The sequence below is a fragment of the Phycodurus eques genome, chromosome 3, assembly GCF_024500275.1.
Source record: "Phycodurus eques isolate BA_2022a chromosome 3, UOR_Pequ_1.1, whole genome shotgun sequence".
NCBI classification, from domain to species: Eukaryota; Metazoa; Chordata; class Actinopteri; order Syngnathiformes; family Syngnathidae; genus Phycodurus; species Phycodurus eques.
The window spans coordinates 33,942,912-33,959,383 of NC_084527.1; the positions used below are offsets into that span (position 1 = coordinate 33,942,912).

The following is a 16,472-nucleotide window of genomic DNA, read 5'->3' on the forward strand; positions in this document are numbered from 1 at the left end:
TCAAAATCTGTGGTTACCCCAGCTGGTCATTTGTGAAAGGTACATTCAATTCCAGAAGGGACAGGAGCAAGGTGGAAGAGGGGCGGAGAGAAAAAAATATATAAATAAATAAAAGTACTGTCGTTCCGTGTGTATCAGGTCTGGGTGAGAAACTCAGAAGGATTTTCAACCAACACAACATTCCGGTACATTTCAAACCTGGTAACACCCTGTGACAAAGGCTGGTAGATCCCAAAGACCGGACAACACACATACACAGGAAAGCAATCTGGTGTATGCGGTCAAGTGCAGTGAGGAATGCACAGATACATAGATGGGAGAAACCTGAGCAGATGCATGGCACAACACAGATGGGCAAACTCCTCAAATCAAGACTCAGCTCTCAGTCTGTACCGCCAAGAAAAACAGCACTCTTTTGAGGACAAAAATGTGTATATTCTGGACAGGGAAGACAGGTGGTTATGAAAGAGGGGTGAGTCAGGCCATGAACACAAAGGTGGAAAAATCATCGCTTAACCAAGGAGGGGACTTACGACAACTCCCACTTACAATGCCATCCTTTCGTCAATTCCAAAGAAACTCAATAATTCTGCCTCCAACAAAAAGCATGGAATCTTTGACTGTTGGGTAACTCCATGACCACTTTACAAATGAAATGAAATATCAATGAGGGATTTTCCACCCAACGACTCCGGTGGACTGACAAAAGGCCGCTTGACCAGGCGGCTGAATGGCTCTCCCCCTTTCTTGCATTCCACAAAAATTATTCCATACGTGGTTGTGGGGCATGCCTCAAACTTGGAGCATCAATAGTTTAGAGTTTAGAGCAATACTGTAGAGTTTTCGACGCAAACACTGGCTAGTGCGTCCTAAGCCACTTTGCGTTAACTGATGAGGCCTGCTCGGATGAGAGGCGAAACGTCTTCTAAGACAAACCGAACAGTCCTGCTGCGATCAATTCAATGCGCTGAGAATGTTGCATAAAATTGGTCGTTCGTTAAGTGAAGGGTCTTATTTTCTCTTTTGTATTCATAATTACTCTTTAACCATGCAGAAATATAGTTTATCCAAATAAGTTCAATCGGCTAATCGAATACTAAAATATTCGATAGCGGCAGCCCTACATTCAACCCCCTGTTATACATTTATTGGATAATAAAATCTTTGCTTCACGTCCCAGTGCGATGAACAGATGATGAAAGTTGCTCCTCAAACAAAGAAATTATTTGCAAAACTGCTCAAAGAAAAAATAGATAAATGTTGAGCCTTGTATACTGTATGCCAATAAAGACAACTATTCATCAGCATGCATGGTCATGCAGTAGCTCCCCAAAAAAAGGGTGCGACCAAATCTTGTGCTGGAATAACTGAAAAGGTTGGTTGCAGCAGTGCAGTTTATCCACGCTTCAGAAAAGTAAACAGGAGGGAGGCCGAAATGCTCCCAACTTAAACACTATTATTGAGCTAACCATTTACAATACCTCATCAAATGGATGCACCACAATGAGGAACATTGTTCTTGGCTGTATGGCAATAATCGCATTCACCGTAACGGCTTGGTGAAAAAGTTAAGAATCTACAGGATCTCAATTAACTCCCAGTATGCTCTTCCCATTTTGGCATAATCCAGATTTCTAAATTAACAATATACCGCTATATTATAGCACATGGGAACAACATGAAATTGACCAACTATTTAACAATAATGTTTTTAGGACACGTGATGAACTGTTCCAAGAATTCCAAACAACAGTTGGAAACTTTCTTCAATACAATAAATTAAAAGCAGCAATAAAAAATAAAAATAAATAAATAAATAAAAATTTAAAAAAAAGAATACCAACACTCCAGTGCACCCTCGAACCGCTGGAGTTTGTCAAGCAAATAGTGAAGCGTCTTCCGCAAAGGGGGGAAAAAAAATCTCTAAAAGGTTTATAAATTAATTTCATGCACTAAATCAATGCATTTACCAATCACGAAATGAGACCTATGTCTGCTGACCGCAACTACTGGATACATATATGTAACAACACATTTAGAATGAGAAAAAACACAAATCAAATTTACAGCTTATACAATATAAAGTGCGCCATAGAACACACTTTACTCAACACACTATGCATAAAATGGGCTTCTCTTCATCTAATGTATGCGCGCAATGCACCAAAAATACCCACGACACCTATTTTCGTGCTATATGGAAACACCACTTCAATGTTTTTGGTCTTCGGTTACACTGAAACTCTCTTGTATTTTGAATTGCAGGATTCCAGTTTCCCCAAGATTGTGCATACTTGGCGACTTAACCACAATTGACCTCCGTAATAAATATTCACAATCATTACTCGTCGCGTTAGCTAACGCTAAGAAAACAATTCTATTAAACTGGAAAAATAAACAAGCTATTAACATCAATCACTGGCTAAATCTCATCATAGAATATATTGCGTTAGAAAAAATATCAGCGGAATGAAAACAATTACATACATACGTAGATAGGTGGTCCCCCTTCCTCAACATGCTAAATCTCAATTCTTGATTCCTTTGCCTGGGTATTGTGCCATTTGACAATAAGACTATTTTGTAAGTGTAAGTGTGGATTGGCCCCTTTTATGCCCGGAGCTGGGATCAAAAAAAGAAAGCTTTTGGCAGTTTTGGTGGAGAAGTCTTCCTTTGGTCTCACCCCGACCAATTCGCCGACGACCGGGCCAGGCAGGACGCCCACCTCACCCGAGGTGGCAAGGACACATCGGACGATCCCCGGCTGCAGCTTCCTGCAAGCGCTCCGAGCCACCCTGCTTGGGGGCCCGAACTCAGTCTGAGGGAACGGAGGTGGACGTAACACGCCCGCTCTGAACGTCTGGCAAACAGAGACGAGAACCCGTTGCCCTCCTGCTTTTTCCTCAATTTTTTCCTCCCTTCCGTCGAATCCACCTGTTCCCAGTGCGGACCGGACCGGCCGAACACTCGGGAGCCTGACTAGCCTGCCTCAAACGTGTTCCAGACACGCAAGTCTAACATTGCGGTCTCCTTAAAGTACGGATTAGTGCATATTTGGGTTTATATTAACGAGACCAGGAGTCCTCAGCTATACGCATTCACTACATACCCATTCTGCTCATCTCACGGCACAAATCCCTTCCTTCGCCAATGTTCGTCTGGGGATTGAACCCCGGTCCTCAGAACTGTGAGGCTGACGCTCTAACCAGTCATCCACCGTGCCACCTATATGAGACCACATTAAAATAGTACTGTACTAATACCCTATCATATATCGTATGTATTCAACATCTCCTTCTTTTCCTTTTGGCTTGTCCCTTTTGGGGTCCCCACAGCGCCTCATCCTTTTCCATGTAAGCCCATCTCCTGCATCCTCCTCTCCAACACCAACTGCCCTCATGTCTTCCCTCACGACATCCATCAACCTTCTCTTTGGTCTTCCTCTTCCACGGCTCTCTTGCGTGGCAACTCCATCCTCATCATCCTTCTACCAATATACTCACGTTCTCCCCTCTGGACGTGTTCAAACCATCGAAGTCTGCTCTCTCTAACTTTGTCTCCAAAACATCGAACCATCGAATAAGAAAGTAGAAGTCACGATTGAATATTGTTATAACTTGTTTTTCACAGAATCTGTTTGTATGTGGTTATACAGCATTTCTGCACCAATATTCATTATTTTGAGATATAAGTGCCGCGAGTTCAATACTAATTTTTGTTAGCTCGTAAATGGTATTTTTCATTCGTGTGTTAGCTTTGAACTAGCGATTTCTGTGAACAAAAACGAAGAACGAAACGAAGGCTGTGACGTATTTGAACATTCAATAGATGTAATTCTTTTGTTATGCGAGTTTAGTTGATTGTAGCAGTCTGTGGGTACCCTGAGCTGTAGCACACAAAACGTTATCAGTCCCGGGACCGAGCAAGAAAGGAGCATGCTTGGAAAGTTGTGAAGGAAAGAAGTTGGCATACCTTGTAAGTGTATTTATTCATTTAGTTGTTTACTGCTGTTGAACTGTGAGCCAAAATAGCTTGAGCCAAAGCTTTAGCACAACCACCGGCCACCCGATTACACAGATACTCTCATTTCAATTGACTGATTAACTTTATCGGATAATTGAGGGGGGACAGGGGAAGGGTCAAGGACAACAGGAGGCTGTTGCCTCTGCCCCACCTCAAAGACTGCCTGGGGGTATGTATATAAAAGTAGTACTGTATTCCATACTTCTGTTGAGTTCATTTATTTTTATTTGTCTGGGCTCCAATTTCAATATTTTAAGTTCTATTCATTATAACTGGTTTTAACCCGGCGGCCGACTGGTTAGAGCGTCAGCCTCACAGTTCTGAGGACCCGGGTTCAATCCCCGGCCCCGCCTGTGTGGAGTTTGCATGTTCTCCCCGTGCCTGTGTGGGTTTTCTCCGGGCACTCCGGTTTCCTCCCACATCCCAAAAACATGCATTAATTGGAGACTCTAAATTGCCCGTAGGTGTGACTGTGAGTGCGAACGGTTGTTTGTTTCTATGTGCCCTGTGATTGGCTGGCAACCAGTTCAGGGTGTACCCCGCCTCCTGCCCGATGACAGCTGGGATAGGCTCCAGCACGCCCGCGACCCTAGTGAGGAGAAGCGGCTCAGAGAATGGATGGATGGATGTTTTAACCCTGTGTATGTGACATTGACATGAAAGGCGCCCAAAATAAAATGCATTCTTGATATACAGTAATTTTAAAAATGTAACCTTTACAAACTGCTTTGTATCACAAAATATTTCAATGTCATACAGGAAAATGTAAACAGAGCGGAGGAATTGAGGAGCATCTTCTCAGTCTCCTGAAGGAGTGTACAAGTGGTACTCTACACCACCATGACCTCCCCACGAGGATACACTGTTCATGACAAGCATGATTCCTTCCTTGAAAAGATTGCCACTAGAGTGGAAGGAATCTGTAAAATTTCAAATTCATAATGTATGAACAGAGCACATTTACTTTAAATTTAGAACCAACTGGATCAATAAAGCCCGGCTGGCAAACTTTTCTAGGAAGGTTTCAGGCTTTTATACTTTTTAAAAAATATATATATATTGCTCTACAACCCCAATTCCAATGAAGTTGGGACGTTGTGTTAAACAAATAAAAACATAATACATTGATTTGCAAATCATGTTCAACCTATATTTAATTGAATACACTACTAAGACAATATATTTAATGTTCAAACTGATCAACATTGTTTTTAGCAAATAATCATGAACAACTTAGAATTTTATGGCTGCAACACGTTCCAAAAAAAGATGGGACAGGTGGCAAAAAAGACTGAGAAAGTTGAGGAATGCTCATAAAACACCTGTTTGGAACATCCCACAGGTGAACAGGCTCATTGGGAACAGGTGGGTGCCATGATTGCTTCCCTGAATTGCTCAGTCATTCACAAGGAAAGATGGGGCGAGGTTCACCTCTTTGTGAACAAGTGCGTGAGAAAACGGTCCATAAGAGTAACCAGTGGTAAACGTGACCCTGTCCCAGCTTTTCTGGAACGAGTTGCAGCCATAATATTCTAAGTTAATCATTATTTGCTTAAAACCAAAAAGTTTATCAGTTTGAACATTACATATCTTGTCTTTGTAGTGTATTCAATTAAATATAGGTTGAACATGATTTGCAAATCATTGTATTCTGGTTTTTATCTCTGTTTAACACAACATCCCAACTTCATTGCAATTGGGGTTGTAGATCGGGGGTAGGCAAACTTTTTGACTCAGAGCCCACACTGACTTTTAAAATTTGACAGGCGGGCCAAGCCAGGACCAGATGCTTACATATCAAAAATAAACAAACAAACAAAAAAGGCATTTTAGTCTTCATACTTAGATTTACTTTTCATGGGAACAGTGTTGTTTAGTTGCTCACCTTTTTTTTGCCACTGTATCAAAGTCTGGTGTTAGTTTTGTTGTGGCAATTCTCGGAACACATCTGAGGTGTTCATCACTCAGCTGGGATCTGTAGGATGTTTTGTTGGTGTACATCACACTAAAAGTCTGTTTAAACACACATGTCGAGCCAAACATCACCAGCCTCCTCTGTGCCATCTTCCAGATTTTTGGAAATTTGCTTACGCTTAATGAAGCATAAAAATCATCCAGTTTTAGAGTTGAACTTCTCTTTTAAGACTGTATCACACTGGAGATCAATCAGTTCCATCTGCAGCTCCCGTGGCGCTGTTTCAGGATCTTGTGTGAGGGGACATAACACCAGCTGAAGTGACTTGTCAATTTTTCCAAAATCAGAGAACCGATTCTCCATGCAGGTCGTCGAAAGATTTCCTGTATTTTTTCACGTCGAGGAGCCTCTTTCAGCGAAACCAGTGTGGGGGAAATGAACAAATTACTTGTTTGACATTTGCTTTGAGAATAAAGCTCGCTTGGTTTTGAAGGCTCTGATGTTTGCACGCATTCCATGCACAAATTGGTCTTTCCCTTGTAGCTTCACGTTCAGCTCATTCATATGTGTCAGTATGTCCACAGCAAAAGCTAAATAACAAAGCCAATCTGTCACTCAGCTCAGGAAAATCGTCAGTTTTCTCCAGTAACGCCAAAAAAAGAGATCCTGTTTGAGCTTCCACACTTCATGGCACCCTTTCCCCAAACTTAACCAGTGGAAATTTGAGTGGTAAAGCAAGTTCTGGTAATCAGCATCAGTTTCTTCGAGAAACTTGATAAAATGACAATGCCGAAATGCCCTCGCACGAATAACTTTTATAACTGGCTTTGTTTTGGCCAGTCAGATTTGGTGATCTGTCCATCCATTCTCAACACCGCTTGTCCAGTTCAGCGACATGGGGCGCTGGAGCCTATCCCAGCTGACTTCGGGTCAAAGCGGGCTACACCCAGAAATGGTCGCCAGTCAGTCGCAGAGCACATATAGACACACACAACCATTCGCACTCAAACCGTCAGTGAGTGGGAACTGAACCCATGCTGCCTGCATCAAAGTTAGGCAAGTACACCATTACACCATCCGTGACTGATTTGCCGATCCATCTGTGGATCGTTTTCCCTTCAGGGAGTCCATGGCCAAAAACTCCTCCGTTATCTCGAAATTTTCATGAATCCCTCTGATAAAAATTAAAAGCTGTGCGGTATCCTTTGTCATTACTTTCGTCCGGTACCAAGGAATATAATGTAAATGACTGCTTTTTTGTTTGACTTGTTAGCCAAGTTTTTATTAATTAGCTCAACACGGCGAGTCAGTGTCCTGCGTGATAAGTTGATCTCAAATTTGTTCTTGCTCTAAGGACACAAGATAGTGGCTGTCTCGCCATGCATTCTTTCAGAAACTCTTCTTTGGAAAGAATCAGAATCATCTTTATTTGCCAAGAATGTCCAAAAAAAAACACAAGGAATTTGTCTCCGGTAATTGGAGCCGCTCAAGTACGACAACAGTCAATTGACAGGGAACACTTTTGAGCTATAAAGACTGACAAAAAACAGTCACTGAGCAATAAAGGGTTAATAGTTATCTGGTAATGCCGGTACATTTTTGTTTTTTGACAATTGTGCAAAAAGATGCAGAGTCCTCTAGCACTTAAAGCAGTTTGAATGACGAATATTGAAATAGTCCGGTGCAGTGACCATTGTGCAAAGGGCGCCGAGACTTCAAGCAAGTACTGCGATAATCTGGGACAATGTTGATTGGGCAAATGTTGCAGATACTCCTCAATCAGTGTGCAAATGGAGCAGATGCTACTCTGGCATGAGTGGCCAGTATTGGTCAACAACAGATATGCAAATAGTGCAGCGTGGCGAGACTGCTACAGTGAGTGCACGAGTAATATATAATTGGTCCCACAGAAATGATACAACAAACAAGTCAAACAATTGCCAGCATGTTGTAATGGAATTGTAGGTTAGGGGTTTAAGAAGTTGATTGCAAGAGGAAAGAAGCTGTTGGAATGTCTGCTAGTTCTAGTTTGCATTGATCGGTAGCGCCTACCTGAGGGAAGGAGCCAAAAAGAGCCGGTGACCGGGATGCGGAGGGTCCGAGAGGATTTTGCACGCTCTTGTCTTAGTTGTGGCAGCGTGCAAGTCCTCAAGGGTGTGTAGGGGGGTACCGACAATCCTTTCAGCAGTTTTGATTGTCCGTTGCAGCCTTGAGACTTGCTGGCCTTTGCTAGTTTGGATGCCAGCAAAAAACTAGCCTTGGTGAACGAATCTTGGATGGCAGTTTGTCAGATAAAGGTGTTTTGCTTAGCCTGCAATCTTCATTTTAACCACTGAGCCGTAGCCATCAGTTCCTGCGTTGATTGTAATAATTAGCATGCTTGGTAGAAAAGTGACGGCTGATGTTATATGCCTCTAAATCCACAATGGTTTCTGAACAAATTAAGACATACAGCCTTTGACCGGACTTCAGTGAAAAAGTATTTAGTAGTCCATTCTATATTAAACACGCACTGTCAACTTTTCTTTTCTTTGGCCCACTTATGGTGGAAGAAGGGTTCAGTGCAGTCGCAGAGTAAAAGAACAGCCAAAGTCAAGTCATCACCTTATGTGATGATGTCACATCGGTGTCAGGTTTATTTCAGTATTTTACTAGAGTTTACAAACAGTTTTGTTGGGTTACCTGCTAAATGCACCCCATACATTTTGCAGTGTAGCTATTTCAAAAGTGATGCTTGATTCACTCGCAAATACAATCAATTAAATACAATATATCACTAATAAAATATATAAGCAGACAACATTCATTATTATATGGATATGTAATGTTGATGTGTATACAAACGGGTACAAGAATTTTGATGCTGATAAAGTATTATTGCAGGAATTTTGTAGGATGTGAGGGTGGCTCTTAAATTGTAGAAATGGGATCCAGAGTTGGCAAGGGCTTGGAGGACCACGTGCTTCCCATCCAGTGCTCCACAGCAGAGAGGAAAATCCCACTGCTTCTCAAACCTCAAAGGAATTTTCCTCCACTCCTGTGTGGTGGGCACAGTCATGAACTCATCCATGAGGCAGTCCCAAATCGATGTTGCCACATCAGGGAATATCGTGGAGTCCCCAACACGGGACCCAACTGTTTGGCATGGTCCTGAATGAGTATCTGCAGTGCATAAAACCTTTGAATTACCCTCATATCCTCATTATTCCAGTATTTTGCAATTAGAAATAGGTTTGTAAATCCCAATTGTGAGTCGGTGGGGAGAATACTTCGAAGACCTCCTCAATGCCACTGACATGTCTTCACATGAGGAAGCAGAGTCTGGGGTCTCTGAGGTGGGCTCTCCTATCTCTGGGCCTGAGCTGACAGAGGTGGTTAAAAAGCACCTCGGTGGCAAGGCCCCGGGGGTGGATGAGATTCGCCCGGAGTTCCTCAAGGCTCTGGATGTTGTAGGGCTGTCCAGGTTAACACGCCTCTGCAACATCGCGTGGGGACAGTGCCTCTGCGTTGGCAGTCTGGGATGCTGGTACCCCTTTTTAAGAAAGGGGACCGGAGGGTGTGTTCCAACTACAGGGGGATCACACTCCTCAGCCTCCCTGGTAAGGTCTATTCAGGGGTGCTGGAGAGGAGGGTCCGTCGGGAAGTCAAATCTCAGATTCAGGAGGAGCAGTATGGTTTTCGTCCTGGCCGTGAAACAGTTGAACAGGCTTTTCACCCTCAGCAGGGTTCTCGAGGGTGCATAGGAGTTCACCCAACCAGTCTAAATGTGTTTTGTGGACTTGGAGAAGGCGTTCAACAGTGTCCCTCGGGGAGTCCTGTGGGGGGTGCTTCGTGAGTATGGGGTACCAAACCCCCTGATACGGGCCCGTTCGGTCCCTGTACAACCTGTGTCAGAGTTTGGTCCGCATTACCGGCAGTAAGTCAGACTCGTTGCCAGTGAGGGTTGGACTCCGCCAAGGCTGCCCTTGGTCACCAACTCTGTTCATAACCTTTATGGACAGAATCTCTAGGCGCAGCTGAGGCGTAGAGAGGGTCCAGTTTGGTGGCCTCAGTATTGCTTCTCTGCTTTTTGCAGATGATGTGGTTCTGTTGGCTTCATCAAGCCGTGATCTTTAACTCTCACCGGAGCGGTTCGCAGCAGAGCGTGAAGCGGCTGGGATGAGAATCAGCACCTCCAAATCTGAGACCATGGGCCTCAGTCGGAAAAGGGTGGCGTGCCCTCTCCAGGTCGGGGATGAGATCCTGCGCCAAGTGGAGTAGCTCAAGCATCTTGGGGTCTTGTTCACAAGTGAGGGAAGAATGGAACGGGAGATCCACAGGCGGATCGGTGCATCGTCTGTAGCGATGTGGACTTTGTATCGGTCCGTTGTGGTAAAGAAGGAGCTAAGCCGAAAGGCCAAGCTCTCAATTTACTGATCGATCTACGTTCCTACTCTCACCTATGGTCACGAGCTGGTCATGACCGAAAGAACAAGATCCCGGATACAAGCGGCCGAAATGAGTTTCCTCCGCAGGGTGCCCGGGCTCCAAGAGGAGCCAGATGAGGTGGCTGGGTCATCTGATTCGGATGCCTCCCTGGTGACGTCTTCCGGGCACGTCCCACCGGGAGGAGACCCCGGGGACCACCCAGGACACGCTGGAGAGACTATGTCTCTCGGCTGGCCTGTGAACGCCTTGGGATCCAAAAAGGAAGAGCTGGATGAAGAAGCTGGGGAGAGGGAAGTCTGGGCGATCCTTGGTAAAGCTGCTGCCCCCGCGACCCGACCTTGGATAAGCGGTAGAAAATGGACGGATGGATGGAGAAACAGTCAAGATTTTTCAGGTAAGACAATCAAGATTCAGGGGGGGGGGGGGGAAATAAGCCTACTGTACGCCTTGTTATATAGTCAAATGATGTTGAAATAACTACATGACCGCACAGCATTAATATATTGAATACAGTACATCAAACAAATAAAATGTGTTACTCATGGTTGTACTATTTTATTCATGTGGATATATATAGCTGCTTTCCAGAAGAATAAACATCATAAATTGTGGTAACCTTATATTATGTTAGTTCTATACAGTTCATAGATGTGTACAACTATTGATCAGATGATCTGATCAAACAGACATCATTCGTGCCATTCCTTTCATCAATCCATTGCTTTTTACAACTTGGCAGTGTGATGTAATTATTTCAACATTTTATTTTTTGATCCATTTCTTAGCGCTGGAGTAAACTTGCAATGTGTGACTCAGTAGATAGTAAATATTAATTTATTGCGACATCAATTAATAATGACACGAAACTACCACTCACCGGAGACAAATGGACAGGTGCTCCGCAGGTGAGATGGAATGCCTGAAATCCTGGCACCGATTTGAGCCAACATGTCAAACTGGGCACAGGTTAGCCTCATGTAGCACTGGAAGCTGCTCACAAATACTGAAATAACGATCCCGTTTCATTTTAGTCACAAATCTGGGCTTGTTTAGTTGAACACAAAGCTGATATCTTTCCAAGAAGCCATTAATTATTCTGTTGAATGAATGGCAACAGATGGATCCAGGTTTATTGTACCTTTTGTCCATACAATGGGAGAGCATTTAATTGTTCTGCCTGTCACCATATGCTGCTGGCACAGATGGAACAACAAATATACATTTTTGATTAATAAAAAAATATTTCAATAATTATAGTATAATTGAAATGAGTAATAACCTAACCTAATAACCTAACCTAACTATACAAGTTATTCCCGAAAACTCAACGTGTACCGAACCGAAAACCGTGATGACAAAACCGAGATATGAACCAAACCGTGGATTTTGTTAACCATTCCACCCCGACAGAGATACAGATAGATAGATAGATGGATAGAGGTGAGTGATATATAACAATGCGTACGCATTCGTACAGTCGATGAAACTACTGATATGTGTATTAATTACCAGGGCCAATATACCTGACCCTCTTCATTTCACGGTGCAGGAAATGAAAGTGCTGGTCTCGTTAGTCTCTTTTTTTGACAGCTCAATGCAAACTCAAATAAACAGACATTCCAACAGCTTCTTCCCTCCAGCCATTAAATTGCTAGAGGCTAAGTGACTCTGTCGTGTGCTTTTATATCTCAAAAGTATTTTTTGTCAAAATGGCTGTCTATTGTCGAACTCTGACGACCGGAGACAAATTCCTTGTGTGTTTTTGACATACTTGACAAATAACGAGGATTCTGATTCTAAGTTGGCATCACTGCAGACAAGTCGTCGTGCTTGCTTGCTTGTACCGTCCACAAACGTGCAGATCAAAATAAAACTTTCCAAATAAAATCAGTGCTCATTTTAAAGTTTTACTTTAACTTCATGGACACTGTGAGGGCCAGTCAGAGACTGAACGCTACAAATGTGGCCCGCAGGCTATACTTTGCATAGGTCTATATTACAACAATTACATTCAGTAGTGACGTGACAGATGATAGGAAGTCTTACCGATGTATCCACGTCTCCGGACTCTTGGGGAATTTAGTGAGTGCCAACTTGCCTAGGTAGAGGTCTTTTTCTGGATCAAGAACTCCACACTGAATCAACTCCTTCCTGCAAGTCATATAGGAAGGAATAATAATAGATCTAAACAACATGCAGTAAACAGAGCTCCACACTAACTTTTGCAATTGCAGCACTCGTGCGACCAACTTTAAAAGTATCTATGATTTTGTCGCATCCTTTTTTGGGGAGGTACAGCAAGACCATGCATGCTGATGAATAGTCCTAATTGGTAGTTTTATGAAGTCGAGAGTGACAGTAAAAAAAAAATACATAAGTGTGTGTGTGTATATATATATGATATAAGGGCTGCACAATATTTGGAAAAAATGACATTGCAATTTATTTTTAACCAGCGATATAGATTGCGATGCAAAATAATATAGGATCAGTGTTGGAAAAGTCCATTCTGTTTATTACTTCAAAGTTCAGTTGACGGTTTCCAAAAATGAACTAGTTCAGTTCATAGTTCATAATTTAAAATTTTGAAATAAGTCCACAGGTCCAAAATCAAACTACTCCATACTTCTTCCCCCCCACCCCAATATGTTGCTGATTGGCTGGTACCCTCAAAATACTGGCATTTTATTTTCGCCATGTTGCCACCAATTCAGTCCATGAGGAGCCAGCTGCAGCCTATAATCTAAAAAAACATGAAGAAAAAACTTGTTGCTTGAATGGTGTTTTTTTTTTTTTTAAATGAGGAAATAAAAACAACAGGACGACTTCTGTCCTTCATGTGCACACAAAAATAGGCAGCAGTATGACAGGAACGATGGTGAAAGGATATCGATAATTTTGCATCCCTTGCAGCTCTGGCTGCCTATATTAACAACATAATTTATCCATTCTTATATTAAAAAACAAAATAAATACCACAGGAATCTCATTTGATGTGCGTCCCGCGTCTGAGACGCACAAAACTGAGCAGGGACACATAAAGCATGATGAATTTGCATCCACAGGCGCACGGTATTGCTTACCCATGGATGTGTGTTGACGCGCTTCAGCAAATCATTATCGATTAAAAGTACGAGTCTTGTCTTGGTGCTAGCTAATTAGAGGCAGAGGAGGGCGGGTTATCGTCCCATAAATACAATGGACATGATACTTTTTTCGCCGTCTCTATAAAATTTAATTTTTGTGGTCACACCCGGCACGTCGCTCATGACGCAGTGAGCCACTGGCGGAACGGTTTTGACCCTGTAGATACACACACTTGGGACACTCTAGGGAAAGTTAACTATTTAGTTCGCTAGCCCGTGAGCTAACTAGGTAGCGAACTAAGGAGCTAAACAGCTTGTCGGGCTTGCTTGATTGTGTCGACATACAGGTCACTGACTGGTGGATCACGTTCTGCGTCCGGACCCAGAAGCAGTCCCATACGTACCCACAACAAAGCCAAAAAAGAAAGGTTGTGATTCAGGACATACGGGAACAGATTACAGGCTTTACGGTAGTGTTGAACCGTACCGACCAATCACATGTGAGTTCAGCCACCCCCTTCAGCCAACGAAATCTGCATTTCAGGCCGTAATCACTGATTCCGCAGAGCCCAGGCAGAGACAAGGAGAAACGCCGCAGTGGCGGGAGAAAGAGACTTGGCCTTGAAGTTGAGTTAAAGAAAAGGAATTCAACATTTGGAACAAACGGCGGTTAAAATGGAACGGTCAGTGTCATTTTTGTTGAAACTCAGTGGGAGGTTCTCACTGGGAGCACTTATTAAAAGCGCATATATGTGAAATGGCAAATCAACAAAGGTTTTGAACAAACAAAACCTCGAAAACAGTTCAGATGTTAGGATTTGTTCAAGTAAAATATGTAAAATTGTTTGAGACTTCACTGCAAAGATGCCAAACAGAAAAGGGAAAACTCAAACTAAAGTTATGCACTTTATTTGAACACATACTGCAACTCTCTATTTACTTGCTCTTATTGTGAAATGGAGCCCTACTTTTATTTTGTAAATGAGAGAACAGTACACAGTTGTGCTCATATGCTTGATTACCAGAGCAGAATTTGTCAAATTCGTGAAAGTTTTTGGGAAAATATATCGTTCTAAAAATGTTATCATGGCAGGCCTAAACAATATATTGAAAGAGAGCAAGAACAATGCATAAAAATATTGAACAAACGATATAAAAGCTACAGTAAAAAAAATTATAAAAATCTGCAATATAGTTGGACCGCGAAGCAAGAACTGTGACATAGGGGAGGATTACTGTATCTGTATTCAGTGACGATAAATTGCAGAGACTCATTGTTCCAGGCCTTGGACTCATTATTTCTATAACGTGCAACTGTGGACTCACAGAGTCTCAAGTGTAAAATGAGCCATGTTCCATATTATCACAGTGTGATCGTACAGTTTTTTTAACTCAAGCATTCTGATACAAATCATTTTCCTAGTAATCCATTTTAACTATGTACTGTATTACAAAACAACACATTCACTCTCATTTAGGCAGTGTCCCTAAACACACCTTACTCACTCCCAGCTACCGTGTGGCTGCCTAGTTTCATTCTGAAGAGCGAAATAGGAAATGCAGCAGGTGGACATTCTTTCCCAGGTCCTCATTCATAGCTTTCATACAAGGAGATAAGTAAACAACACTGGGTTGCTCTGTGTAATGTCTGAAGAGTTATAATTTACTATAACATCGGTGCTAATCTTATTAGCATGTCCAAACAGGTCCCTCTGCTGGTCACTTCTAATATCACAGTTGATTCACTGTATATTACAGTACACCAACATCGCAGCAGACCCTGCGATGTGACTATTGTGTACACGTACATTGCAATGACGATGCTCAAACAAAATATCGTGCAGCCCTAATATACAGTCACGATCTTCAAAAACATTGGAGATTGTGGCTAAACCATAATGAATTAACAAAATTCCTAAGTGATAAACACGTCATATATGATAAAACATTTTTCTGGAATGCCAATCACCCGCCAAAACTTCATGCCAAATGCAATGTTTTATTTTTAGCATTTGTTGAACTGTAGTTTAAACAACACATTTACATAAATAAAAATAATTATATCCATTGTACATGAAATTCACATTTTATATGACAGAAGTATATTTCCCTATAGTGCATACAGCATGAAAACGTTATTTTTGTTTACTGGCCGCACACTGCATAAAATTAGGTGCGGGTTCAAAGTTTAAAAGAAAACGAAAGAAAAGATGTGACTATTTTCACCGATATTTTGAAGGTATTTCCATTCCGTGAGTGTTGAGTACATGCTACAAAACTTATCTAGCTAAGGATCAAAGCAAAGCCATTTATACAGCGCATTTCATACACAATGTAACTGGATGTGCATTACATGATGGAAAGCATTTAAAAACAAAGAAAAAAACGCTTATAAACATTTAAAACAAAGAGGGGGGGAAAGTACAATTAAAACAGCGTACAGTGGAAGAATATGTTAAAGTGGAAATGCTCTAAAAAGCATGAGAAAAAAAAAAAAAAAAGAGTTTTAACCTGGACTTAAATAAAATTCACACTTGGGGCTGACATCACTTTTGTTGGCAACTTCTTCCATTTGTGTGCAGCATAATAGCTCAATGATGCTCCACCATGCTTGCTTTGGACTCTGTGCTCCACTATTTGACCCGAGTCTGTCAATCTCAGAGCCCTACAGGGTTTATATCCCAATAGCATTTCTTTCATGTATTCAGGACCCAAACCATTTAGTGGTTTAAAGACCAGGAGCAGAACTTTAAAAATCTATTCTAAAGCTGACTGGGAGCCAGTGTAAAGAAATATGAGAAATATGCTCTGACCTCTTTGTTCTGGTCAGAACCCGAGCTGCAGCATTCTGAATGAGCTGCAGCTGTTTAATGCTCTTTTTGGGGAGTCCAGTCAGAAGACCATTACAATAGTCAAGTCTAATTGAAATAAAAGCATGGATGAGCTTCTCCTGGTCTGCTTGGCACATGCAAGCCTTCACTCTGGATATGTTCTTCAGATGGTAGAAGGCAGTGTTAGTA

At 42.2% G+C, this 16,472-nt stretch overlaps 1 protein-coding gene across 4 annotated transcripts in view; it reads right to left on the minus strand.

The window, feature by feature from the left end:
* The window catches only part of ptar1 (protein prenyltransferase alpha subunit repeat containing 1), a 56,059-nt gene that overhangs the window by 18,599 nt on the left and 20,988 nt on the right, over positions 1–16,472 (minus strand). For 2 of the 4 annotated variants that reach the window (XM_061673217.1, XM_061673215.1), the window contains exon 4: positions 12,413–12,517. The exons of 1 other annotated variant lie outside the window; for it this stretch is intronic. In XM_061673217.1, the coding sequence (XP_061529201.1) occupies positions 12,413–12,517 (105 nt within the window). Of the gene's footprint in view, positions 1–5,908; positions 6,037–6,114; positions 6,173–12,412; positions 12,518–16,472 lie in introns of those variants that run through there. One more of the 4 variants, XM_061673218.1, reaches the window with a different exon arrangement.